The sequence below is a fragment of the Macaca fascicularis genome, chromosome 9, assembly GCF_037993035.2.
Source record: "Macaca fascicularis isolate 582-1 chromosome 9, T2T-MFA8v1.1".
NCBI lineage: Eukaryota > Metazoa > Chordata > Mammalia > Primates > Cercopithecidae > Macaca > Macaca fascicularis.
Genome location: NC_088383.1, coordinates 128517133 through 128542428, shown reverse-complemented (window position 1 = coordinate 128542428; position 25296 = coordinate 128517133). Strand labels below are relative to the sequence as shown.

The 25296-nt window shown below is 50.4% G+C and overlaps 1 protein-coding gene across 4 annotated transcripts in view; it reads left to right on the top strand.

The window, feature by feature from the left end:
• RGS10 (regulator of G protein signaling 10) overlaps nt 1-25296 on the top strand; it is a 42452-nt gene that overhangs the window by 14576 nt on the left and 2580 nt on the right. For 2 of the 4 annotated variants that reach the window (XM_005566569.5, XM_065521484.2), the window contains exons 2-4: nt 986-1104; nt 2296-2382; nt 11433-11576. In XM_005566569.5, the coding sequence (XP_005566626.1) occupies nt 986-1104; nt 2296-2382; nt 11433-11576 (350 nt within the window). Of the gene's footprint in view, nt 1-985; nt 1105-2295; nt 2383-10240; nt 10975-11432; nt 11577-25296 lie in introns of those variants that run through there. The other 2 variants (XM_074002893.1, XM_074002894.1) reach the window with 2 other exon arrangements.

The following is a 25296-nucleotide window of genomic DNA, read 5'->3' as shown; positions in this document are numbered from 1 at the left end:
GAAAATTTGGGTATTTTGTTCATCTGGATTTTTTTAGCACAAATTTTGATTTTTTAAAAAAGTATTGCCTGAGGAACCGGGCGCGGTGGCTTATGCCTGTAATCCCAGCACTTTGGGATGCTGAGGTGGGCGGATCACCTGAGGTCAAGAGTTCGAGACCAGCCTGGCCAACATGGTGAAACCCTGTCTCTATTAAGAGTACAAAAATTAGTTGGGCGTGTTGCTAATCGCCTATAATCCCAGCTATTCGAGAGGCTGAGGCAGGAGAATTGCTTGAATCTGGGAGGCAGAGGTTGCAGTGAGCCGAGATTGTGCCACTGCACTCCAGACTGGGTGACAGAGTGAGACTCTGTCAAAAACAAACAAACAAACAAACAAACAAAGCTATTGCCTGAAATGACATTTATCTTGATGCCTGAGTATTCTGGCAACCCTCTGACATTTTGCACCATCATGTGGGTCCAATCCTGCAATGAGTTTTTTAATCTCTATGCCAGGTAATGAACTAGGTGCTAGAGGTACAAGATGAGGACATATAGGAGCCTTCAGACTAGTGGGAGTCAGTCATGTAAATAGTCACAACAGAGCATCATAATTGTAAGTCTGTGCACAAAGCACTATGGGGAAGCAGTTGCTGTTGAATCATGGTTCTCTGGGAGGAGGGTTTGAGGGCGACTTGAGGGCTGCCTCCGAATTGGCCAGTGGACACGAGAGTAGGGGAAGGATTTGGTGGGAAATGGCAGGTCCCTTCATCCCTCTGAGCCTCAGTTTACCCCATCTGTAAAATGGAGGAAATAGTAGTGCCTGCCTTACAGGGTTGTGTGACAAGAATGAGTCCATCATGTTAAGCACCTAGAACAGAGCCTGAGACATAACTTGGTTTATGTCAGCCGTGATGGTGATGGCAGTACCGACCACTGCATGCAGATTTCTTAAAATGACAGTGTATTTTGGCCACATGTGCAATCTGAACTTTGCTTTGCAGACATCCACGACAGCGATGGTAGCTCCAGCAGCAGCCACCAGAGCCTCAAGAGCACAGCCAAATGGGCGGCATCCCTGGAGAATCTACTGGAAGACCCGGAAGGCGTGAAAAGATTTAGGGTTTGTCTTTTTCATCGTTAATCGGGATGGATGCCGTGTGTGCGGAAGTTCTGATGCACGCAGGGGAGAAGCAGGCCAGTTCAGCATTGTGTATCAGCTTAGCACTCTCTATGCCAGCTTAAGAGTTTAGTACTGTTAATCCCAGCTTGAGGGTGAGACTTTCTCATCTGTCATGACTGTGTTGGCAACGCTGTCACAGATGGGCAGCCTGTTTCTGGTTTTTGTGTAGTGAGGTGGGAGGGGTACAGGGTGGGAGGAGAGAGAAGGTACCGTGCCCACTGGTGGAGTCTGTATGAGGAATTCCCAGCTCTGGGTCTCTCTGATGTGAAGGCTTTTTCTCTCCGGCTTGGAGGATTCTCAGAATGCATTGTTGACAGACTGAGAGAGACTGGCAATGCGAACTTGGCAAAGGGACCTCCGAGAGCAGGGCTGATGGATGGGGAACTGTCGATGCTATCTAGAAATAACTTTTCTGACCAGCAGAAGCCCCCAGTGCCAAATGGAAGACCACGTGTGTATTTCAAGAATGAGTCCTGGTCACTTCTGTCTTTAAGTCTTGGGTCAGGAATAGGATGAGTCCTCATGCAGTTGGTCCCCTGTTGGGGCTCCCAGGGAGGGAGTGGCATGTGGTACTAGGCTTCTAGTTCCTGGTCACCAGGCCACTGTTTGCAACTCAGGAGGTCTCTGCACAGCAGAGGAGCTGGCGGTGCCATGGACTGCCCAAGATCAGCTGTAAGAAAACACACATAATTCCAACTTAAAATAGTTGTGTCATGGTGTCTTTACACATGCTTAATGTGTTTTCTTTTCTTTTGTTTAAAAAAAAAAAAAAAAGAGCCTGAGTTTAGAGGCATGTACTTTGTTTAAACACTCTCTGGAGGGAACCAATATATCTTCCACTTGAATTTACTTTTTGGTAATTTATTGTCAGCTTAGAAATGTGAGTAAATTCCTGCTTCATTTGTACTCTTCTTTACAACATCAAAACCATTAAGGTCAAATGCATATGAAATTACAGCTTTAACATTAAACATACTCATTTGCTTTTCAGAGTGGAGTTTTCGATGGGTAATTGGACCATGTTCCTCTGTTGAATTTTGCCAAATCAGTCTTTGAAGGGAAATGCCATTTGTTTTATTATTTTTTTTTAGAAGTAGAATACTATGTGACTCTTTTTCTTTGTATCCACAGGAATTTTTAAAGAAAGAATTCAGTGAAGAAAATGTTTTGTTTTGGCTAGCATGTGAAGATTTTAAGAAAATGCAAGATAAGACACAGGTATTTCCTCTACTCTGTAATCACTTTCTTGATAATTTTTTTCCCTTTCCTTACAAAGTTACAACTGCCTTTCCAATAGATTCTGAAGTTGCCTAAAGATCCCCGATTCATATTAGTTTTGGGGGAAGATTTAAGCTTCAGATTAGGTATCTTGTGTTGATCAAATATTAATCTTTTTAAAAGGGCGAGTTAACCCATTTTTAAATGGAGCTGTTCAAATGGACAATATTTAAAATAAAAATAACAATTTATGTCATTTAGAGTTCCTCATTGCATAGAATTTTTTTCTTCAGAAGTTATGAGGGTGTTTCCCCCAGATTTTGACATGTTATCATTTTTGGACATGGTAAAACGATACGTAGATGCGTAATGATAAAAGCACAAGGTGCATCAGAGGGATTGTCAATTATTCAATATGTCGTACTGAGCGTCCCATAGTTGGCAAGCATCCTGTGGAGAAAGTCTCTGACTGTTCTCCTGGGTAGATGCATCCTCTTTGCCTTCATTCCCAGTGTCAGCTGGTTGGGTATAAGGGAGGGTAGATGAGATTATGGGGAAGGAGGCCTGTGCCCTGGGTGGGTTTATGAGGCCTGGCCCTGCATCTTTCTAAGAGGCTGCTGGCTGCAGGAGCCAGTAAGTCATGTGAATGAAGGAGGCTCCTAGTGTGAGGCTGGAGGGAGTGTTGGGGACTGGTGTCCAGCTAAGGACATTCTGTCTGCCTGCACAGGCTGCGGCTGGTGGTTTAGGGCCTGTGGCTGTCTGGGCTTCCCTTGCTTCAGGTTCTGTCTCCGCCAACTTACTGATGGCGATCTCCTAGATCTTTGCTTGCCTTGGGACCCTGGGGCCTTTCTTCCCAAGGCATCTCTTATATTCTACCTAGTGCTGCCTGTTTTTCTAAAGAAGCTGGACATTTGGATCCTTATGTGAAACCAGATGATTTTTAAATGTTGGAACTAATTTTAAAAAAATTTAAAACCTTGCCTGCCAAACAAAACATACCCACGGGCAGATGCGGCTTGTGAGTTTCCAGTTTTTGAGCCTTCGTCTCCAAAAGCTGGAATCCATGGGCCAGGAGCTGTGAGGCGTTTGCAGACAACTGCTTGGAAAATGTACATCATGGGTTTATTCACAGGCCTTTCAGGGCGCAGACACACATCCCCCCAGATGGCACAGCACGGCCTTTTCTCTGCCACCTTCCTCTCCGGAGGTGGCAAGGGAGGATTCTAAGATGGATTCTCTTTGACTTGAATTTCCCAGGCCCACCTAGAAAGCCATTGCTGGGCGTGGCCCTTGGGTTTGGCTTTCTGACTTCTTCTCTCCTCACGGTCTCCTCTGGATGACATTGGCCAGAGCCTCCTGGGTGGAGAGGGGTCTCAGGGGAAGGTGAGAAGCAGGTTGTGGGAGATGCTTTGGAATGCTAGGATTCAAGCTGAGGGCCTTCAGAACAAGAGCCTCGTCTTTGTCCTTTGTCCCCAGCACCGAGGACAGGGCCCGGGGACCACCATCGATAAATGCTAGACTGTGCCACTGCTGCGACCCGCCTCACCATAAAATCCTAGCTCAGAGTCAAGCAAGCAAACAGATGTCTATTCCCCTGCCTTATTCTTTTGAGTATTAGAGGTAGGAGGGGCCTGTGCGTGGGCCGGTCCGCCCCTGCTGTGTAGACATGGAAGTGAGGTCCCTGCACCATGGCAGAGCTAGGACTTGAACCAGCTCCCTGAAGTCACCCGTTGACTGCACCACCATGCTGCTCTGTGCCTCCATTCAGTTGAATTCCCCAAATCTTTGTGAAGTGCCTGCTTGGTGCCTGGCACTGAACAGGAGGCAGCCCAGGGACAGACAGGTGAGCGGCTCCGGGGAAAGGGCGCCTCGAGCGGAGCAAGCCTGTGCAAGTGCGATGAGTATAGAGATGGGGAGCGCTTGTGTCGTGGGAGCAAGGCAGGGGCAACGGGGAGGAATCCAGGGGAAGTGGCTTTTTAGCTGAGACTTGGCATTGAGATCGGGAGGGCGTTCCCGGGAGCAGGGACAGTGTGTGGGCAGGCAGGGCTGGTGAGAAGAGCTGAGGGAAGACCACAAGGGATGAGTGGCATGTTTGAGGGGGAGGCCGCTGTGCTGTGCTTCAGGCTGACAGGGCAGCCACACCTGGGGACCTGGGTGCCAAGGTGAGCGGGACTGGGAAAGCCCCTACAGGACTTCAGTGGAGTGGTTGGAAGGAGGGGTCAAACTTTCGATGTGCCGCTTCCAGCCATTCAGGTCAGGCAGGTCTGGTGTTGGGTTGCTCTGCCCTGTCCACATCCTAAAGAGAGAGCTTCCAGAACGGGCAGTCCCTTTCCCTGCCTGTACCCCTGACATCCAGCACAGGACTTCTTTTCTTTTTTTGAGACAGGATGTGACTCTGTTGCCCAGGTGGGAGTACAGTGGTGCGATCTTGGCTCACTGCAGCTCCTCCTCCTGGGTTCAAGCGATTCTCCTGCCTCAGCCTCCCTAGTAGCTGGGATTACAAGCGTGTGCTACCATGCTTGGCTAATTTTTGTATTTTGAGTAGAGACAGGGTTTCACCATGTTTGCCAGGCTGGTCTCGAACTTCTGACCTCAAGTGATCCGCCTGTCTTGGCCTTCCAAAAAGCTAGGATTACAGGTGTGAGCCACTGCGCTCGGCCCAGCATAGGACTTCTTGAAAGTCTGTGTCCTTAAGCCTGGAATGCACCCGGCAATTGCTTTGGTGCAGTGAATGCCACCCTCCCGTCACTGCCTGAGAATGCAGATTGGGTGGAGGCATTGGTGACACCTGGGGTGTTTGGCCTGGAGTGTTTGGGCTCCAGTGTGAGTCATTGTTCCCATTGGAAGATGCAGGGATATGATCTGAGTGGCTAAGCAGCAGCTCGCCCGAGGCTGGGCACAGTGGCTCACGCCTGTAATTCTAACACTTTGGGAGGTCGAGGTGGGTAGATCACTTGAGCCCAGAAGTTTGAGACCAGCCTGAGCAACATGGTGAGACCTTGTCTCTACAAAAAAATACCAAAAAAAAAAAAAAAAAGTTAGCTAGACATGATGGGTTGTGCCTGTAGTTGCCTGGGGAGGTCAAGGCTGGAGTGAGGTATGATTGTGCCACTGAACTCCTGCCTGGGTGACAAAATGAGACCCTGTTTCAACAACAACAAAAAAAGAATTCAGAGCCCCATTTCTGACTCCAGGAGTTCCCTAGTGAGTCCCACTGCCTAGGAAGTAAAACCAGGCAGTAAGCTCTAAATTACTACAGAAAGTGTGGGGCAGCATAGGCACCGGGAGAAGTTGCTTAACTGAATTTCCTTCTTTGCTTGTTTTTGTTTTTGTTTTTGTTTTTGAGACGGAGTTTTGCTCTTGTCGCCCAGGCTGGAGTGCAGTGGCACGATCTCTGCTCACCGCACACTCTGCCTCCTGTGTTCAAGTGATTCTTCTGCCTTAGCCTACCGAGTAGCTGGGATTACAGACGTGTGCCACCACGCCTGGCTAAGTTTTGTATTTTTAATAGAGAAGGAGTTTCACCATGTTGGCGAGGCTGGTCTCAAACTGCTGACCTCAGATGATCCGCCCGCCTCGGCCTTTCGAAGTCCTGGGACTACAGACGTGAGACACCAACCACGCCTGGCCAGTTGTTTTTAATCCTCTGTTGTGCACTTAACCTAACTGGATTTCACAGTCAAACTTATCACATCTGTTCCAGCAGGGAGACCATGGGAGGATTTTTCTCTCTCCATCAACTAAGGCAGTTGAGGGGTCGATACAAATCCCACTCTCGCCTCTGTTGTTTTAACACCAACTTTGCGTATCCATGTCATTTACTTGCCCATCTTCTGTGTGGTTTGTCTTCTGGGATCTGGGAGTGGGGGGCCTCTTCTTCCCCACTGTCTCCGAGAGTCTAGACCCATGCCTGACACATGGTGAACGTCCTTCCTCTTTGGAGGACGAAGGCATTCCATTTCCTGGATCCAAGTCCTCTTCTCTCCTGAGTCATTCCCTCATTTTGGGAACAGCACACGAGAATGACTTCTTCCCTCCAGAATGACTCACAAGAGAAGAGCCCAAAACACAGCCGGCAATAGCTTCCAGAGAAGGGGGTCTGGCAGGTAGATATGTAAAGACCTTGTTGAGTGGAAATGTTATTTTTTCCCCTACTCTCCTACTTTACTGAAAATCTGACAGATCGTAGAATTCTGGGGTGAAACACACTTAGAAGTTTGAAGACATCGTCTCTTAGTCTTCTACTTTTGTTGAGAATCAGTAATTTATATGTAAACTGTTCTGTTTTTTTTTTCTTTTTTTCCCTCTCCGGGATAGTACAGGATCTATTTTCTTTTCTTTCCTTTTCTATTTTTCCCCTTCCCTCCCTCCCTCCCTCTCTCTTTCTCTCCCTCTCTCTTTCTTTCTTTTTTTGATGGAGTTTTGCTCTTGTTGCCCAGGCTGGAGTGCAATGGTATGATCTCAGCTCACTGCAACCTCTGTCTTCCAGATTCAAGTGATTCTCCTGCCTCAGCCTCCCAAGTAGCTGGGATTACAGGCGCCCTGCACCACACCCAGCTAATTTTGTATTTTTAATAGAGACGGGGTTTCGCCATATTGGTCAGGCTGATCTCAAACTCCTGACCTCAGGTGATCCACATGCCCTGGCCTTCCTAAGTGTTGGGATTACAGGTGTGAACTACCACGCCCAGCAATTTTCTTTTCTTTTTGAGACAGGGTCTCACTCTGTCACCCAGGTTGGAATATAGTGAGGTCATGGCTCTTTGCAGCCTGGACCTCCTGGGTTTAAGCAGTCTCACCATGTTGCTTAGGAATGAAAAGAAATTTTCATTCCTAAGCAATCCTCTCTCCGGCCAGGTGCGGTGGCTCACGCCTGTAATCCCAGCACTTTGGGAGGCCGAGGCGGGCGGATCACGAGGTCAGGAGATCGAGACCATCCTGGCTAACACAGTGAAACCCCGTCTCTACCAAAAATACAAAAAATTAGCCGGGCGTGGTGGTGGGCGCCTGTAGTCCCAGCTACTCGAGAGGCTGAGGAAGGAGAATGGCGTGAGCCCGGGAGGTGGAGCTTGCAGTGAGCCGAGATCGCACCACCGCACTCCAGCCTGGGTGACAGAGTGAGACTCCGTCTCAAAAAAAAAAAATTAATTAATTAATTAATTTTAAAAAAAGAAATCCTCTCTCCTCAGCCTCCCAAAGTGCTGGGATTCCAGGTGTGAGCCACTCCACCTGGTCAGGATCTTTTCATCACTAGTATTCTAAAACTCTTCAGTCCGGGGCTTTGGGGGCAGAGGCGAGTTCATTCATTGTGTGAATTCTTTGTGGAGCCTTATAATCTGGAAATCTGTAGTTCCAGGAAATGGTCTTATGTTGTTATTATTATTATCATCATTTTGGTAACTTTTTTTCCTTCCATTGTCTCTGGTCTCTTTTCCAATGATGACCTTTCATTGAGCCCTTAATTTCATGTTTTATTCTTCCTATTTAAAAAATTTTTTTTTTTTTTTTTTTGGCTTTTGGAGATTTTGACTTTATCTTCAGATCCTCCTATTGAGTTTTTCCTGCTTTTTTGTTTTCTCCAGACAAGGGCCCTCTAGTCTGTTCCTAGGGGGCCACAAGCCTGATGTGTTCCTAAACTAAACATATTTCTAATTAACTGTGTCAGGAGAAGTTTCCTGGGGGGTCTATATTTGGAATTTCCCTGAATCCCTTTATTGTGTTGGGCATCTCATTCTTGCCATCCTCTGTGCCTCTGTTCTGGAACCTCCCTGGGTCTGTTTCTTCAGAAAAGAAAACTCAACTCTTCTGTTGAAGGTGGGGAGGGAGCCACCTGACTGCTTAGGGTTGGTGGTGGGGGTGGAGGACCTGGAGGTCTGATGGCTTCTTTCTGCCACCCTCATCAATTCCATTGGGCTACCCGATGCCCTCGAGCTCCTGCCGTCTGGATGCGCTTCTCGTCGGCACCCCCTCCTCAGCCGTGCAGGGGCTTGGGTTCATTCTTCTGAGTCTCTGCCAAGTCATCTGCTGTTCCTCCGACTGCTTCCCGTTTCCTGAGCCAGTTCTTGAACATATTCTCGTATCATTTATTGGATATTTTCTTTGCCTCTTTCTCTTTCTGAAATTGATATTAGTAAAGTTAGTGTCTTGATCCTTTCATTTTCCTAGGAATTATCTCCCACATTCCATCTGTGGAAGAAGACAGGGTGGAGGGGAGCCGGAGGCCAGCAGATGGGATGGGAGTGGGGTTCGAGAGCTGGCGTCTGGCTGAGCATTGTCACAGCTGAGGCACTGCCAGGCCTCGAAGAAGGGCCCCAGCCTTGTGGGGTGCCTGGAAGGTGCTCACTGGGGTGCAGGTGCTTTATGGGCAGTCCCCGAGTGGATGGGCTCAGGTGGGACCCTTCTCCAGTGCCTGCCAGGATAGCCTCAGATGCTGGACACTTCGGGTCTCCCCAGGGAGAAAGGGGCTCTCTGGTCCAGGCTGTGGCCAGCCACGTGTGTCAGGGCCGTGGAAGAGAAGTCAGCCATCCTTCCAGGCCACAGACACAGAATCAACTCCACCAGCTCTGTGCCTGCCCTGACAGTAGCTAGAATAGGGTTAACAAAGCTCTGGAAAAATCTACCAAAATAGCTCCAGAGACTGGTTCTTCTTTTCTGCTCCTGTTCTCGGTCTGGACACCAGGCCTTCCCGTGACTGGCCTGTGGTCGCCGTCTCAGGGTTTCCCTTTTCAGTCACACTTCCTAGCTCCGCCGAGATAAGCTGAGCCCTGCAGCCGCTTACGGTCCGCATCTGGTCAGCCAGGGCCTGGACCCCGACACTGTTCTCACACAGACTCGGGAGGGACAGCCGGTGGGAGAGGGCAGGGCTGAGATCCTCAAGGCTTATCTACCTGCAGTCACCGGAACCTACTTCCTTTCCCCCGGCCCCTTCTGCCCCACCTCAAAGACTCAAGCCATTCATTGCACTTTTCTATTTCAGAATCACTCAAAGATATCCTGGATTCATGTGTGTATGTGTGTGCATGTGTGCATGTGTGTGCGTGTGTGTGTGTACATATGAATGTTCAAGCGGAGGGGAGGTCTAAAGTGATTTCTACCCCCAGACCTCTGCATGGAGTTTGCTCATCTGCCTGGCTGAAATTCTCCTTTCATGAAGTGGCTTTAACACAGGAAGTGGTTTTCCAAAAGCGTCGCTTCCTGACGGAATGGGGGTGGTGGGAGGGAGGCTGTGGCTTCATGGAGCTGGTGGGTCTTAGAGAGGACAGCAGGGCCAGCTCCTAAGTGCCACCCCCTTGGGTCTCGAGGATGGCCCCCAGACCTGTCCCTTAAATAGCCACGCTTGTCTGGAGAGACTCCTGTGTCACTGAGTCTGGCATCAATTCATTGCTCCTATTGACAGTAAAGGCAGGGTGGACAGCATGGCTTTCGGTGTGCACCCAGCCTGGGCCATCTCCCTGCAAGTGCTGGCGAGGCTTGCTTTCTCGCAGAACAGGACATGGCCAGGCCGCGGCTTCTCAGGATCTTTTGTCCTCAGTGCCCTGAACTGAAAAAGGGATCCTCTTCCTTCCTTTCATGCACCAGCTATCAAAACCTTCTGGTGGTTTCCTTAAGGGAAGAAGGTTTGCAGAGCTTGGGATTTCCCAAACCAAGCGCCACAGCACATGTGGAGCCCCAGGTGGGCTCTTGGAGAGAAAGGCAGTTTTCCAGGCGCCCCTGCACACATATGTCGTAGCTGTGTGACTGCATTTTAGAGGCATTTGTTGTCTGCCTTGCTCTGTAACGTAAGGTCATGCTTTAGAGTCTAACGTTCAGAGAAACAGCCCCGTTTTTGCTGTTGGCGAGGTATGAGCACAGGAAGTCTCCTTTCTCTAAAAGAAAATCGAGCCCTCAGGGGAGGTTCTGGAGAAGGCTCCTGCGCCTGCAGCCTCGCCCTGAGGCGTGCTGTCCTGAAGACACAGTTCTTACTGTGAAGTCATCTCCTTACCATCCGTGAGTGCTCCTGAGCCCGCCTCGGTTAGTTTCGGGTGAAACAGGAAGCCGGTACCTATCGGGGCTCCTGCTTCCCAGCAGGACTGCACTCGGGACTTGAGGGCGGGCAGCGAGTGTTTTCTCCACTGCCTGTGCTCGGTATCTCGTTACCTAAAAGGAAATCACCCTGCCTGGGAAGGCCGCAGACCGCACAACCTGGAGGGGCCGATGTGTCTTGCAGAAGTGGAACTGAGCAGAATTCAGAGGCCTTGGAGCCAAACAGTCCTAAGGCTCCCAGAAGCTCTCGGATAAGCCACGCCACCTCTCCTGACCTCTGTGTCCTCATGGGGAAAGTGGCACTAACAGGAAAATGCCCTTTGCTGCATGTCCAGGGGATTAAGGAAATGGGATGCCTCCAAGCAGGTGTCTGCGGCCTAGTGGGCACTGGATAACTGGTAGGGATAGGCGTGCATACTTTCACTTGATTTTTTTTTTTTTTTTTGAGATGGAGTCTCACTCTGTCGCCCAGGCTGGAGTTCAGTGGTGCAATCTCAGCTCACTGCAACCTCTGTCTCCTGGGTTCAAGCTATTCTCCTGCCTCAGCCTCCCAAGTAGCTGGGATTACAGGTATGCACCACCATGCCTGGCTAATTTTTGTGTTTTTAGTAGAGATGGGGTTTCACCATGTTAGCCAGGCTGGTCTCGAACTCCTGACCCCAGGTGATCCACCTGCCTTGGCTTCCCAAAGTGCTGGGATTACAGGCGTGAGCCACTGTGCCCGGCCACAGGATGGTTGTAAATGGTACTGAGTGCTCTCTGTGGGCCAGGATTCTTTCTGTCATGGCTTCTGGATGGTTAATGCAGCAATTTTGTTCCAGGAGATGTGGCTGCGGGGTAGGGGCTTGGCAGTGCAAGTTCTCCTATATAGAAATTCTCTCTGGAGTGGCCTGAGAGCCCCCGGGCTGTGGGGGGTGCCTTTCTCTTGCCACAGCAGCTCCTGTGGGCCTGGCTGGAGGGGAGAGCAGGGCTCAGGCTGGGAAGGCTGTGTGTGCAGATAGCACACAGGCCCCATCTGTCTCCTCCAGATGCAGGAAAAGGCAAAGGAGATCTACATGACCTTTCTGTCCAGCAAGGCCTCATCACAGGTCAACGTGGAGGGGCAGTCTCGGCTCAACGAGAAGATCCTGGAAGAACCGCACCCTCTGATGTTCCAGAAACTCCAGGACCAGGTAACCTGACTTCCCTGCCTGCGCCTTGATTTGAAAACCTACATTAATTCCAGGCCTGGAAGAATTTAGTGAAACACCCAATGTTAGACTCCCGGGAAACCATCTCATCCGGCCGGGCAGACCGAGGTACACTGAGGGGCCATGGTTGGGGACAGTGGGGACTGGAATTCTAAGCTCGAGATTTGCCCCACAGGAGTCTCCCCAGGCCTGTTTACTCTTGGTCTACACACAGTTTGGACCGGCAGGTTTATCTGCCTTCTCTATCCAGATTAGAGCGGGGGCTGGAGCTATTTGAGGAGCCTGTACTGAGAAAGCAACCTATAATTGCTGAAGGTAAGAATAGATGGAAAACTCCAGAAAGCAAGCAGGAGAACTCAAAGTGGCAGGAGAAACAGGCTGTTTCTGTGCAAATATCCAGACACCGCCACATACTTTTAGTGGCCCCATACTGTAAGCTATTAATAGTTCGTCATGTAGCCCGAGTCATAATGAAAAGGTTAGCATCGGGCAGCATATTCTATGTGAATTCTGATTCACATTTGGCTATTAAAGGAGACTTGCAGTGGGCCTCCTGGAAGTGGTGACTTTGAGCCAGTAGGAAGGATGCATGGGCGTTGATTTGCGGTGGCAAAGGGAGTGGAATGTATGGTGAAAAGGCAGTTTTTGTGACTGTAGCCATATGGGGATATTGACCCCAGCCTAGTCCTCAGAATCTTTTCAAAGCTCCTTAAGACACTCTAAAGTGCAGCCAGGGTTGAGAACCTGTACAGACCACTGTGCTCTCCGTATTCTCAATAATGACAGCACTAAGTACCATTTCGTTTTTGGTTTTGTTTTTGTTCCTTTTTTTTGGAGACAAAGTCTCACTCTGTCGCCCAGGCTGGAGTGCAGTGGCACAATCTCCGCTCACTGCAAGCTCCGCCTCCCGGATTCATGCCATTCTCCTGCCTCAGCCTCCCGAGTAGCTGGGACTACAAGCGCCCGCCACCACACCCAGCTAATCTTTTTGTATTTTTAGTAGAGACAGGGTTTCACCGTGTTAGTCAGGATGGTCTCGATTTCCTGACCTCATGATCCGCCCACCTTGGCCTCCCAAAGTGCTGGGATTACAGGTGTGAGCCACCGTGCCCGGCATTATTTTTTTTAGACCGAGTCTTACTCTGTCTCCCAGGATGGAGTGCAATGGCTCGACCTTGGTTCACTGCAATCTCCGCCTCCCAGGTTCAGGCGATTCTCTTGCCTCAGCCTCCTGAGTAGCTGGAATTACAGGTGCCCGCCACCATGCCCGGCTAATTTTTATATTTTTAATAGAGACAGGGTTTCACCATGTTGGCCAGGCTGGTCTCGAAATCCTGACCTCAAGTGATCCACCCACCTTAGCCTCCCAAAGTACTAGGATTACCAGTGTGAGCCACTGCACCTGGACTTTCTGGGTTTTGTTGTTGTTGTTGTTGTTTGTTTTTGAGATGAAGTCTCACTCTGTGGCCCAGGCTGGGGTGCAGTGACTCCATCTCAGCTCACTGCCACATCCGCCTCCTGAGTTCAAGCGATTCTCCTGCCTCAGCCTCCCTACCAGCTGGGATTATAGGCCTATACCACCACGCCCGGCTAATTTTTTTTTTTTTTTTTTTTTTTTTTTGAGACGGAGTCTCGCTCTGTCGCCCAGGCTGGAGTGCAGTGGTGCAATCTCGGCTCACTGCAAGCTCCGCCTCCCGGGTTCACGCCATTCTCCTGGCTCAGCCTCCCGAGTAGCTGGGACTACAGGCGCCCACAACCGCGCCCGGCTAATTTTTTGTATTTTTAGTAGAGACGGGGTTTCACCGTGGTCTCGATCTCCTGACCTTGTGATCCGCCCGCCTCGGCCCGGCTAATTTTTTGTATTTTTAGTAGGGATGGGGTTTCACCGTGTTGACTAGGCTGGTCCCGAACTCCTGGCCTCAAGTGATCCACCCGCCTCGGCCTCCCAAAGTGCTGGGATTACAGGCGTGAGCTACCACGCCTGGCCCTAACTACTATTTAGGATTGCCCATTTGAGCCTGATGCCACACTTGGTGTGTACTGTCTCATTTTATCTCCAGTGAGTATTATTATTCTCATTTTGCTGATGAGAAAAGCAAGGTTCAGGGAGATTAAGTGGTTTGTTACCATTAAGTCATGCAGGGAGCAGAAAGTGCTGGAAGCCAGATTCCTTCTAGTCCATCTGCCTTCAAAGACCATGCTCCCCTGTGACCCCTGTGGTCTGTGTTGCTCTGCCAGGCTCCTGGGCAGCCTCTTGATGTCTCTCAAAGCTCGGAGAGGCCCCTGGAGCGGAGGGATTGGAAAGGCTTTGTGAATGCAGGTCATCTGACTTCCCAGGACTGCGGGAGCCAAGGTAGGATGAGGAATGGGAGAGTTCTGACTCCATGTGGTAGCACTGCAGGCTCTGAGATCCGGCTCACCTGCCCAACAGCTCAGAATGGAGCTGGACCTTATGACTAGGCATGCCCCTTCGACTCATTCAGCGGGAGGCTTAGCCAGCACAGAAAGGAAGAAACACAGGGGACAGAGGCTGATTGTTTTTTTTTTTTCTTTTTTTAATGACAAAGAATTTTATTTATTTATTTATTTATTTATTTATTTATTTATTTATTTTTGAGACAAGGTGTCCCTCTGTTGCCCAGGTTGGAGCACAATGGCATGAACACGGCTCACTGCAACCTTGGCCTCCCAGGCTCAAGTGATCCTCCCACCTCAGCCTCCCAAGTAGCTGGGACCACAGGTGTGCGCCACCATTCCCAGCTAATTTTTGTATTTTTTTTGTAGAGATGAGCTCTCGTTATATTGCCCAGGCTGTTCTTGAACTCCTGAGCTCAGGCGATTCTCCAGCCTCGGCCTCCCAAAGTGTTGGGATCACGGGCAAGAGCCACCACGCCCAGCCTCAGAAAAATTTTTAAAAATAATTTTTATCCGGCCGGGCGCGGTGGCTCAAGCCTGTAATCCCAGCACTTTGGGAGGCCGAGACGGGCGGATCACGAGGCCAGGAGATCGAGAGACGATCCCAGCTAACACGGTGAAACCCCGTCTCTACTAAAAAATACAAAAAAACTAGCTGGGCGAGGTGGCGGGCGCCTGTAGTCCCAGCTACTCGGGAGGCTGAGGCAGGAGAACGGCGTAAACCCGGGAGGCGGAGCTTGCAGTGAGCTGAGATCCGGCCACTGCACTCCAGCCTGGGTGACAGAACAAGACTCCGTCTCAAAAAAAAAAAAAAAAAAAAAATTAATAATAATAATTTTTATCCAACTGTAAGCATCACGCATGCTCAAGAAAAAAAACTTGGAAAACAAAAATATAAAGAAGAAATCATTTCTTTATTGCATGATTGCACACTTGGAGATAACCACAAAATAGCATTTGATCTGTAGATTTTCCATCTTTTTTTCTATAAGTAAATGTATGCACATGCCCCTAACAGATGTGGCCTAATAAATGTAATAATAATGTATGTGTTTATGCACACCAAACAGATGTGCAGTCCAAACTCTTGAATGTAAAGCAAGTACTGTTATACTCTGTTGTTAAAAACCTTTTCTTGGAAGGCTGGGCTCAGTCGCTCATGCCTGTAATCCCAGCACTTTGGGAGGCCAAGGCGGGTGGATCACCTACAGTCAGGAGTTCCAGACCAGCCTGGACAACATGGTGAAACCCCCTCTCTGCTAAAAATACAAAAATTAGCCAGGCGTGGTGTTGGGCGCCTGTAATCCTATCTACTCGGGAGGCTGAGGCAGGAGAATTGCTTGAGCCTGGGAGGCTGAGGCTGCACTGAGCCGAGATAGTGCCACTGCACTCCAGCCTGGGCAACAGGGTGAGACTCCATCTCAAAAAAAAAAAAAAAAAAGCAAAAGAGTGTTTTAATTGGATAGAGAGAAAGAGCCACGACCTTTCCTCCTAAGGCATAACTGGGTGAAAACAAGGTATTTGGAATCAGAGCCGATTTCACAGTGAGTCTCCAGGTGAAGGGCCCCTGGGTTCCATTTTGCTTTGAAAACTCTCTCTCCGGGTCCTTGCTGTAACTGTCAAAATGAGTGCTCAGCACTAGCCCCGGTTTGTTTCTTGCAAAGGCTCCCTTGAGAGCTCTGTTTTCCTAAGCGAAGGAGATTGAAGCTGAGGGGAACATGTTTGGAGCCACAGGATTTCACGGAACTTTCAAAAGCCTCTCCCGCGGCTTTGGCTTTGCTGAGCGCTGCTGGGCTTCATGGTGGAGCCCCAGAGCAGCCGCTTTCCGTGTGTTCAGCACCGCAGCCCCGCCCCCGGACTTAGCTCCTCATCACCACGTGCGTGTCGGGCGCCGCTGCTCTCTGAGCTTCTAGGAGGGCAGCTCTGACTTTGTAGGGCACAGCTGGAACCTAGAAGGACGGGAAAATCTTCCCTGAGCCCCAGGCTGGATGAGCCCACTCCCATGCACCCTGTTTAAAGGAGAGCTTCAAGAGTTTTCAGTCAGGTCCTGTTTATTCTTGCTTTGCACACAGTTCTAACAGGTTTTTCGGTTCATAGCAGATTTGAAGTTGTGGTACAGACTATGGAGTGATGAGCAGCAAGAGGTGACCACTGACAGCTAGGGAGGACATAGAAATGACACTGAGCACAAGCATGGCATCGAGGCCTGAGACCCTGGGCGTGGGGACCTCCAATGCCACACGCCACACCATGGGCATCCCTGTGCTTTTGGACAGTGACATGATAAGTGAGCCTGGTGACCCCAAACCATCCAGTAGAAGTTAAATTGAGGTTAGCGTATTATGTGAAGAATGCATTATTCATTTTAATGAGCACTTCATCACAAACATTTTTTTTTGGAGACATAGTCTCGTTCTGTCACCCAGGCTGGAGTACAGTGGTGCCATCTCTGCTCACTGCAGCCTCCGCCTCCCGGGTTCAAGTGATTCTCCTGCCTCAGCCTCCTTGGTAGCTGGGATTACAGGCGTGTGCCACCAGGCTAGGCTAATTTTTGTATTTTTAGTAGAGATGGCATCTCACCATGCTGGCCAGGTTGGTCTCAAACTCCTGGCCTCAAGTGATCCACCCGCCTCGGCCTCCCAAACTACTGAGATTACAGGTGTGAGCTACTGTGTCCAGCCAAAGGCATCTTAAGAGAAGCTTGAGGGGCTTAAAACTGCTACCTGGGAAATTCATGTAAGCGGCAAGATGGTTCTCTGATTTAATTCAGTTCTGCAAGCTTGGTGTGCCCAGCCCTTTGGTGGCAAAGCCAGGAGAGGCACAAGGTGGTACTGTGGGTATTTCCCTAGTACGTTAGCCTAGAGTCAGAGGCTGCTGTTGGATGAATTTAGGTTGGAGGAAGCAGGAAGGAAGGGGGCTACCTTACAAAAAAATTCTTCAGGGAATTGCAGTTCCTCACAGTGTGTTTTCTTCTTTAAAAACATCTATTCCGGCCGGGCATGGTGGCTCCTGCCTGTAATCGCAGCACTTTGGGAGACCGAGTTGGGCAGATCACGAGGTCAGGAGATCCAGACCATCCTGGCTAACACAGTGAAACCCCGTCTCTACTAAAAATACAAAAAATTAGCCGGAGTGGTGGCGGGCGCCTGTAGTCCCAGCTACTCGGGAGGCTGAGGCAGGAGAATGGCGTGAACCCGGGAGGCGGAGCTTGCAGTGAACCGAGATTGCACCACTGCACTCCAGCCTGGGCGACAGAGTGAGACTCCATCTCAAAAAACAAACAAACAAAAACATCTGTTCTTGGGAGATCTGATTCAGTCCTGGTTGGTCTGCTGGTTTGTGGATTTGTTGTTTTATTCATTCCTTTATGCTACAATTATGAATTGAGGCCCTACTCTGTACCAGGGACTGTGCTAGGAACTGTGTGTACAACAGGGAAATCAGCATCCGCCCCACCAAGGAGGGCAGAGAAAGATCAATGCTAAGAAGGAAATGCAGCAGGGGATGGGCTGAGAGGGACTGGGAGGGGCCTGCTAGGGTCGGTACTCAAGGAGGGCTCCCTGGAGAGGCGACTGGGACCTGAATGGCAAGCGGGATCTGGATGAGAGGACCTGGGAGCCAGGACCTTCCAAGGAGAGGCAAGCGCAAAGGCCCCCAGGCAGGGGCAGCAGGTGCGTTGGGGGTCAGCGTTGTCATCGGAATGCAGCAAATGAGGGGGTGGTGGAAGCTCAGTTGGGAGGGACTGGCTGGGTCAGGCCCCGAGGCTGTGGCAGACAGTTTAATTGCAGGGATGTGAACAGTGGCTGTTTATAGAATGTGCTGGTTAGGCTGGTAAGTCTTGGACCTCTTAGAGCCTGAGCACCTTGGCTCAGGTCCCTAGCTCAGGGCTGTGCCTGTTCCACACCAGCTGGGCAAGAGAAGGTGGATGGCTCAGTGCAGAGACAGCTCTGTTACTAGAAAGTCAGCTGTGAAACCCTGACCTCCTGACCTTGGCTCACCATTTGTGTGGTGGGTGGAAGTGGCCTGACCTCTGCCCCTCCCCACTTTCCCCTTCCCCCTCTCCCCCTGTCCAATACTCGTAGGATATGGGGCTGCCAGATTCATTACCGTTATGACAGTGCATGAGCTTGGCCCTGAGCACCAGAGGCAGAAGTGGGGGATTCTAGCCCAGCCTTGCCTCTGTCTGACCCCAGGAGGGTTCTGTTTCTTACTGTGGCTTCCGAGTCCTCATCTGTAACATGGCGCTTTGGGCAAATCCTCTGCTCCCTCTCTGAGCTGTGAGCGTTCAATGCCCTGGTGTTAAAAAGTCACTCTCTGATAACCACAATCTTACTTCCTTAGATCTGACTCCCCCTGCTGCCCCTACCCCAACTTGTTTGACTTTATTTATTTATTTTTTTGAGTCAGGGTCTCACTCTGTCACCCAGGCTGGAGTACAGTGGTGTGATCTTGGCTCACTGCAGCCTTGACCTCCTGGGCTCAAGCAATCCTCCCACCTCAGCCTCCCAAGTAGCTGATACTGCAGGCGAGTGTCACCAGGCTCGGCTATTTTTTTATTTTTATTTTTTGTAAAGATGGGGTCTCACTATGTTGCCCAGGCTGGTCTCAAACTCCTGGCCTCAAGCAATCCTCCCGTCTTGGCCTCCCAAAGTGTTGGGATTGGAGGCATAAGCTACTGTGCCCAGCCTTCTTTCACTTTCGAATTTAGTTACTGTGAGATTGCGGGCAAGACTTGCTCCCTCTCTGTGCCTAGCTTTTCTCATTTGTGAAGCGGGGGTATTCATGAACTGACCTCAAGTGATGTGCCCACCTCAGCCTCCCAAAGTGCTGGGATTACAGGCATGAACCTCTGTGCCCTGCCTATTTTAATTTTTTTTTATGCTGGGGCTCCCCCTGTCATCCAGGCTGGAATACAGTGGCACCATCATGGCTCACTGTAGCCTTGACCTCCCAGGCTCAAGCCATCCTCTAACCTCAGACTGCCGAGTAGCTGGGACTATAGGCGTGTGCCACCACGCTTGGCTAATTTTTAAAATATACTTTTCTAGGGGTGGGGTCTTACTATGTTGCCCAGGCCGGTCTTGAACTCCTGGGCTCAAGCAATCCTCCAGCCTTGGCCTCCTAAAGTGCTGCTGTGATTACAGGCGTGAATCACAGTGTCTGGCTCAAAATTATCTGAAATTGTTAAATTAGTACATGCTCATTGTTAAGATAAAAAAAATTCATGTATCCAGGAGGGTATGAAGTGAAAAGTTAGGATCCCCCAGTGCTGCCCCTCCCTCTCTCTCCCCAGCGGGAAATCGATGACATCATTGATCCTTTCAGGCTCTACTCAAACACTGAAGAATGGAACACATTGAAGTCTGCTCAGTGACTTACAGTTGTTCCATATGAAAGATTTAAAACAAAATTCTCCTCTGGCACATTTCTTAGCCCCAGTTTACACATCTTTCTTGCTCAGAAGCCTTTGGTTTAAGTTCTATAGCACAGCATGGTCTGGAACAGCCATGAGCTTGATGAAGATAGAAAGGTCCAGATCATTGCACATGGCAGCTTCGTGGTTTTCTCAGTCCATGGAAGAGAAGGGCATGGGTTTGGGGGAGTGGGGTGCTCATTCTTCTTCCATGAATATCACGGGTCTCCATGCCTACACTTAAAAGCAGATTTTGGGCCGGGCGCAGTGGCTCACGCCTATAATCCCAGCACTTTGGGAGGCCGAGGCAGGTGGATCAGCTGAGGTCAGGAGTTCGAGACTAGCCTGGCCAATATGGTGAAACCTCGTCTCTATGAATAATACAAAAAAATTAGCTGGGCGTGGTGGCGCACACCTGTAATCTCAGCTACTCAGGAGGCTGAGGCAGGAGAATCGCTTGAACCCAGGAGGCGGAGGTTGCAGTGAGCCGAGACCATGCCATTGCACTCCAGCCTGGGTGACAAGAGTGAAACTCCATCTCAAAATAAATAAATAAATAAATAAATAAATAAGCAGATTTTGCGTCTATTAGGATGCCTTTCCCAGGCTTTGGGTCTGGTGCTAAACTCTAGCCTGGAAAAGCAGAGATGAGGTAGACTTCTCCACTCAAAAAGAAGTCCTTAACCTTTGGTGCTTACAAAAAAAAATGGAAAACCAGCACTTTGGGAGGCTGAGGTGGGTGGATCACCTGAGGTCAGGAGTTTGAGACCAGCCTGGCCAATGTGGTGAAACCCCGTCTCCACTAAAAATACAAAAATTAGCTGCGCACGGTTGCATGTGCCTAAAATCCCAGCTACTTGGGAGGGTGGGGCAGGAGAATCGATTGTACCTAGAAGGCAGAGGTTGCAGTGAGCTGAGATCACGCCACTCCACTCCAGCCTGGGCGACAGAGTGAAACTCTGTCTCAAAAAAAAAAAAAAAAAAAGGAAAAGGCTTGGGTGAGATGCCAGTGCTCCCAGCCACATCCTTGACAGAGAAAGGAGCTATGAATGGGGTCCCTTTTTAGCAATGCAGTTTCTTTTGAGTTTCCCCAGAAAGTAAGAGGTGAGAAATGCTTCCTTTTTCAACATAAGTAAGAGGGGTGGACCAGCTATTGAGGGCCTGGGAGGGTGAGAGGGGCTGTCCGGCCTGTGGCGGACATTCTCTACCCGGCTCTATTATTTCTCCACATGGGACCTGGGCCTGAGTGCCCCTGCATGACCCTGGTCCCCTCTCCTGGGTGGTGGCAGAGGCTGTGGTGGTGGCCAGAGCAAGGGACTTAGGATGTGTCAGTCTTATGGGTGCCAGGTGACATGTGCTCCAAAAGATCAAACGCAGGGCAGAAATGAGTATTTTCCAGCATGCTCCGCCAGAAAAGGCAGGTGTGGTTTTTTATTCAAACGGAAGGGAGGTTGGCTGTCTGCGTACACCATAGCCATCTGCCTCGCGAGGGTCACGGCGGGAAGGGCAGTATTCGAGATACTTTGAGATGTTTCTTGCAACTTTAAAATGGTATTTGGTGCTGGGCACGGTGGCTCACGCTTGTAATCCCAGCACTTTGGGTGGCTGAGGTGGGAGGATGATGAGGTCAGGAGATTGAGACCATCCCGGCCAACGTGGTGAAACCCCATCTCTACTAAAAATACAAAAATTAACTGGGTGTAGTGGCACATGCTTGTAATCCCAGCTACCTGGGGGGCTGAGGCAGGAGGGTTGCTTGAATCAGGGAGTCGGAAGTTGCAGTAAGCCGAGGTCACGCCACTGCACTCCAGCCTGGCCACAGAGTAAGACTCCGTCTCAGAAAAAAAAAAAAAAAAAAAAAAAAAAAAAGGTATTTAGGGGAAGAGGAGGGGAGAGTGGCACTCAGTGGAGCATTCAACTCCCCTTCTGATGGCAAAAGGCAAAATTAAAATGCCTTCACCCCCAGCAGAAAGTGAGTCGTGTCATTTGGGCCTGGAATATGAGTCCTATGGACTGCAGAAAAAAGCGAACAATCGGCTCCACACGTGTGACGGCACTGAACCCGTGAGCTTGGGAGGGGATTTCATCCAAGCAAGGTCTCTCTGATCCTGTTGTGTCCAGACTCCTTCTGGATTTCCAGTCCCACCCCTGGCACACTGTCATCTCTGGCTGGTCTGTCTATGAAGCTGGAGCGCCATGCAAGACAATGGAACCTTCTGTGTGGCCTGTCCTGGCGCTCTGGGGCAAGGGCTGACTTGAGCTGCTTCGTCTGCTCATCTGCTCTCTGCCAGCTGCCCTCAGACCTCCTCCTGGGTGCAGCCCGTTCCCACTTGAAAGGGAGGTGGTCTTTACTTGAGGGGGTGGGTACATGCCTGTTTGCGCCTTGCCCCAACAGCCTTGTCAATGCCCAGCCACTTCTGAGGGCTGGAGGGACAGGAGCTTCCTTTTTTCTCCCTTTGTGTCTCCTCGCATGGGTACACAAGCCCGTCTGTAGTCCATGTGCGTGGAGAGAGGACGCCTTCTAGAGCCGCAATTCAGAGACGGCGGTGCTTCCACCTTCCTTCAGCCATTTTCCTGTAAAAACGAAACCAAGTTCTTAAAGCAAATATGATATCCCACTAACTAAACTTGCATTGCCTTAAGGAATGATGTTTTCTTCTCATGCCTGAAATAACATGGCGGAGGGTTTTGAAGAGAAGAGAGGATGCGTGTTTTGTTTAGGTCTTCTGTACGTGTCTTCTGAGAAGTGTTAAAATATTTATTAGGCTTGAAATGCAATGAATGGAGACAGACGCAACATTCACAGAGGGGCCTCCAAGGCTGGTTGAGCTCCTCGTTTCTACACAGCTGAGTGTGCGTCAGGGCGACGTCCTTTCCTGGAGCGGCACATTTTGAACAGTCTGAAGTTGGAGCACTGCGTGGATATTTTTCTTTCTGGAAGGCAAATCCTGCTTGGTCATGGCCACGTCTGGGATTTGGAGAGGAGGTGGTTTGGCAATATAAAGACCTGGTTTTGCGGGACCGTTGTACAGAGCTGCACATCTGCAGGAAGCCTCCCTCCTCGTTTTTGTCCGAATCTCACTTCCAGCGGCCTGTAGGATTGGATCCCAAGGCAACGATGCTAAACAGTTTACAGTCCAGGCGTGCAGCTCGCAGATGTGGGGCTGCCAAAACCCCAAACCTTGCTAAGCCGCAGCTGTCTTGGCCAAAAAAAGAAAAAAAACAAGATACAGAATGCAGCTCAGCTGCCAACTTGAGTTTTCCGCTTCACCAGCAGCTGCTCATTGGACGGATGGCTGCCTCAGCTCTGCTGCCGTGTCTTCCAGTCACCTGCAGCCTCCCGCTTAGCCCAGATGGCTCCATTTTCTTCTTTCTCTTCCTTATGGACACTTAAGGAGTCCGATCATGTTGTTCAGGTGCCCATCACAGTCCAGCCCTGGTGAGGTCATTTCTCCCCCTCGGGGAGCCCTGCTTGTTGGAACTGTCTGGGACCCCTAGGCCCATCTCATTTTCTGTGTTTGAGCAGAGGTGAGGTAAAATCAAAAAGAGGACTCGATGAGCCTCCTTGGGCTGTCGTAAGCAATGACCCCAGGCCAAGTGGCTTCAAACAGCAGAAACGCATTCGCTCAGCAGAAACATTGAAAATCTGACATCACAGTGTTGGCAGGGCCCTGTTCTCCAAAAGGCTCTGGTGGGCGGTGGCGGGGGGATGTTAGGGGTACTTCCTTGCCCCTTCAGCTTCCAGACTGCTGGTGGCTGCCGGCACTCCTTAGCGCTGCTTGGCGCATGGCTGCATCACCGATGTCTGCCTCTGCCTTCACATGCCTTCTTCCCTTGGTGTGTCTCTCTGTGTCCCCTCCTCTTCTGATGAGGACACCCAGTCCTTGGATTTAGGGCCTACGCTAAATGCAGTGTGATTTCATTTTGAGACCCTTTTCCAACCCTCTTTTCAAATGAGGTCAATTCTGAGATTCCAGGTGAACGTAAGTTTAGGGGAGCACCACTTACCCCACTACTGACCTTTAGGGACATTTGTTTCTCACTTAGACACATGGATACACTCTTAAAGAATGTATTTGGAGCCAGGTGCGGTGGCTCACGCCTGTAATCCCAGCACTTTGAGAGGCCTAGGAGGGTGGATCACCTGAGTTCAGGAGTTTGAGACCAGCCTGGTCAACATGGTGAAAACCTGTCTCTACTTAGCTGGGTGTGGTGGCGCACGCCTGTAATCACAGCTACTCAGGAGGCAGAAGTGGGAGAATCGCTTGAACCCGGGAGGCGGAGGTTGCAGTGAGCCGAGATCGCGCCACTGCACTCCAGCCTGGATGACAGAGTGGGACTCTATCTCAAAAAAACAAACAGCAACAACAAAAAAGAACATATTTGGGATCATTGTTTTTAGACAGGGTGTGTTTTTAAAATTTAGCATCAGTCATTTAACATTCACGGGCAGTTTTCCATGTTGCTCTCTTTGCAGCCCTCGTTTTTATTGTCCTGCCATGCGAGTGGCAGATGGCCTCATGGTCGGGAGTAGGGGCTCCAGAGCCTGCCCGGGCTGGCCTCCCACCCGTCTCTTTTGCTCATTGTTATGAGCTGACCTGTGCTCCCCTCCCTAATTCATATGTTGAAGTCCTAATCCCCAGAATGTGACTTTATTTGGAGATAGACCTTTAAAGGGGTAATTAACATTAAACGAGGACATTGAGGTGGGCCCTAATCCAGTCTGACTGGTGTCCTTGTAAGAAGAGGAGGGAAGGATACACATGCACTGGGGAGACCCCGTGAAGACGCAGGGAGAAGGTGTGGTCTGCAAGCCAAGGAGAGCGGCCTCAGGAGAAACCAACCCTGACGGCATCTTGACCTCGGACTTCTAGGCTCCGGAACTGTGAGGAACCCCTAAGCCCCTCGTTTCCTCCTCTGTCAAATCAGGGTCTTCAGAGCGCTGGAGGGAGGACTGAAGGAAAGAATGCCCACACGCTGCCCAGCGCGGGGCTGCAGGGCACAGCGGCCGGGTGCTAGCCGGGTTCAGTTCCCCAGCCTCTGCTACTGCGCAGTGAACGGTTTCTGTTCAGTCAGTGGTAAACATTTACTGGACCCCAGTTACAGCTCTTTTCCCTATGACAGATGAGGCTCTGGTAGCTGGGACTGCAGGTGGGTGCCACCAAGCCCTGCTAATTTTTATAGTTTTAGTAGAGACAGGATTTAGCTATCCCCCGCCTCAGCCTCCCAGAGCACTGGGGTTTCAGGCATGAGCCACTGCGCCCGGCCTTAGTTGCATTCTCCATCCTCTAAGTCACCTTTGCTGAGCCCCGTCCCAGGAGCACCCTGTTACTGCGTGCTCCTGAGCCAGGCCCAGGGGGTCCTTGGCTGGTGGCAGTCAGAAGTCTGCCTGCACACCCCATGTAGAGCAATCAGGCTTCCCACAGCCCAGGCACATGAAGGCTTTGGGGGTGACATCCTCTCTTTCTCCAGCCTGTCTGGGTCCAGCGGTCACAGCTGCCTCCCAGTCACTGCAGCAGCGTGGGAGATGGGCGAGAGCTCTCAGAGGAGGAAACCTCTGCCTGAGGGACTTCTGTACTTGTAGGGCATTTCACACCTGCGCCAGTAGGGAGTGGCCCTTATGCTCTTAATAAATAGTTTGCAGCCCCCTCCCCTCAAGCTTGCTGGCAGCCTCCGGATCTCAGGGTCGAGTCCTGCCAGCCCAGGGCAGTCCCTGAGCTTCCTCCCAGCTGAAGCGGCCTCCTCCCCTCCCCCTCCTCCTCTGCCCTGGGTGCCCCCAACGCCAGCCTTTTTTCTTCTCTACTTTGAAGTCTGAGCCTCAGAGCCACTACAGGCAAACAGGATGTTCCTCTCCCACGCGCAAAGACTTCACAC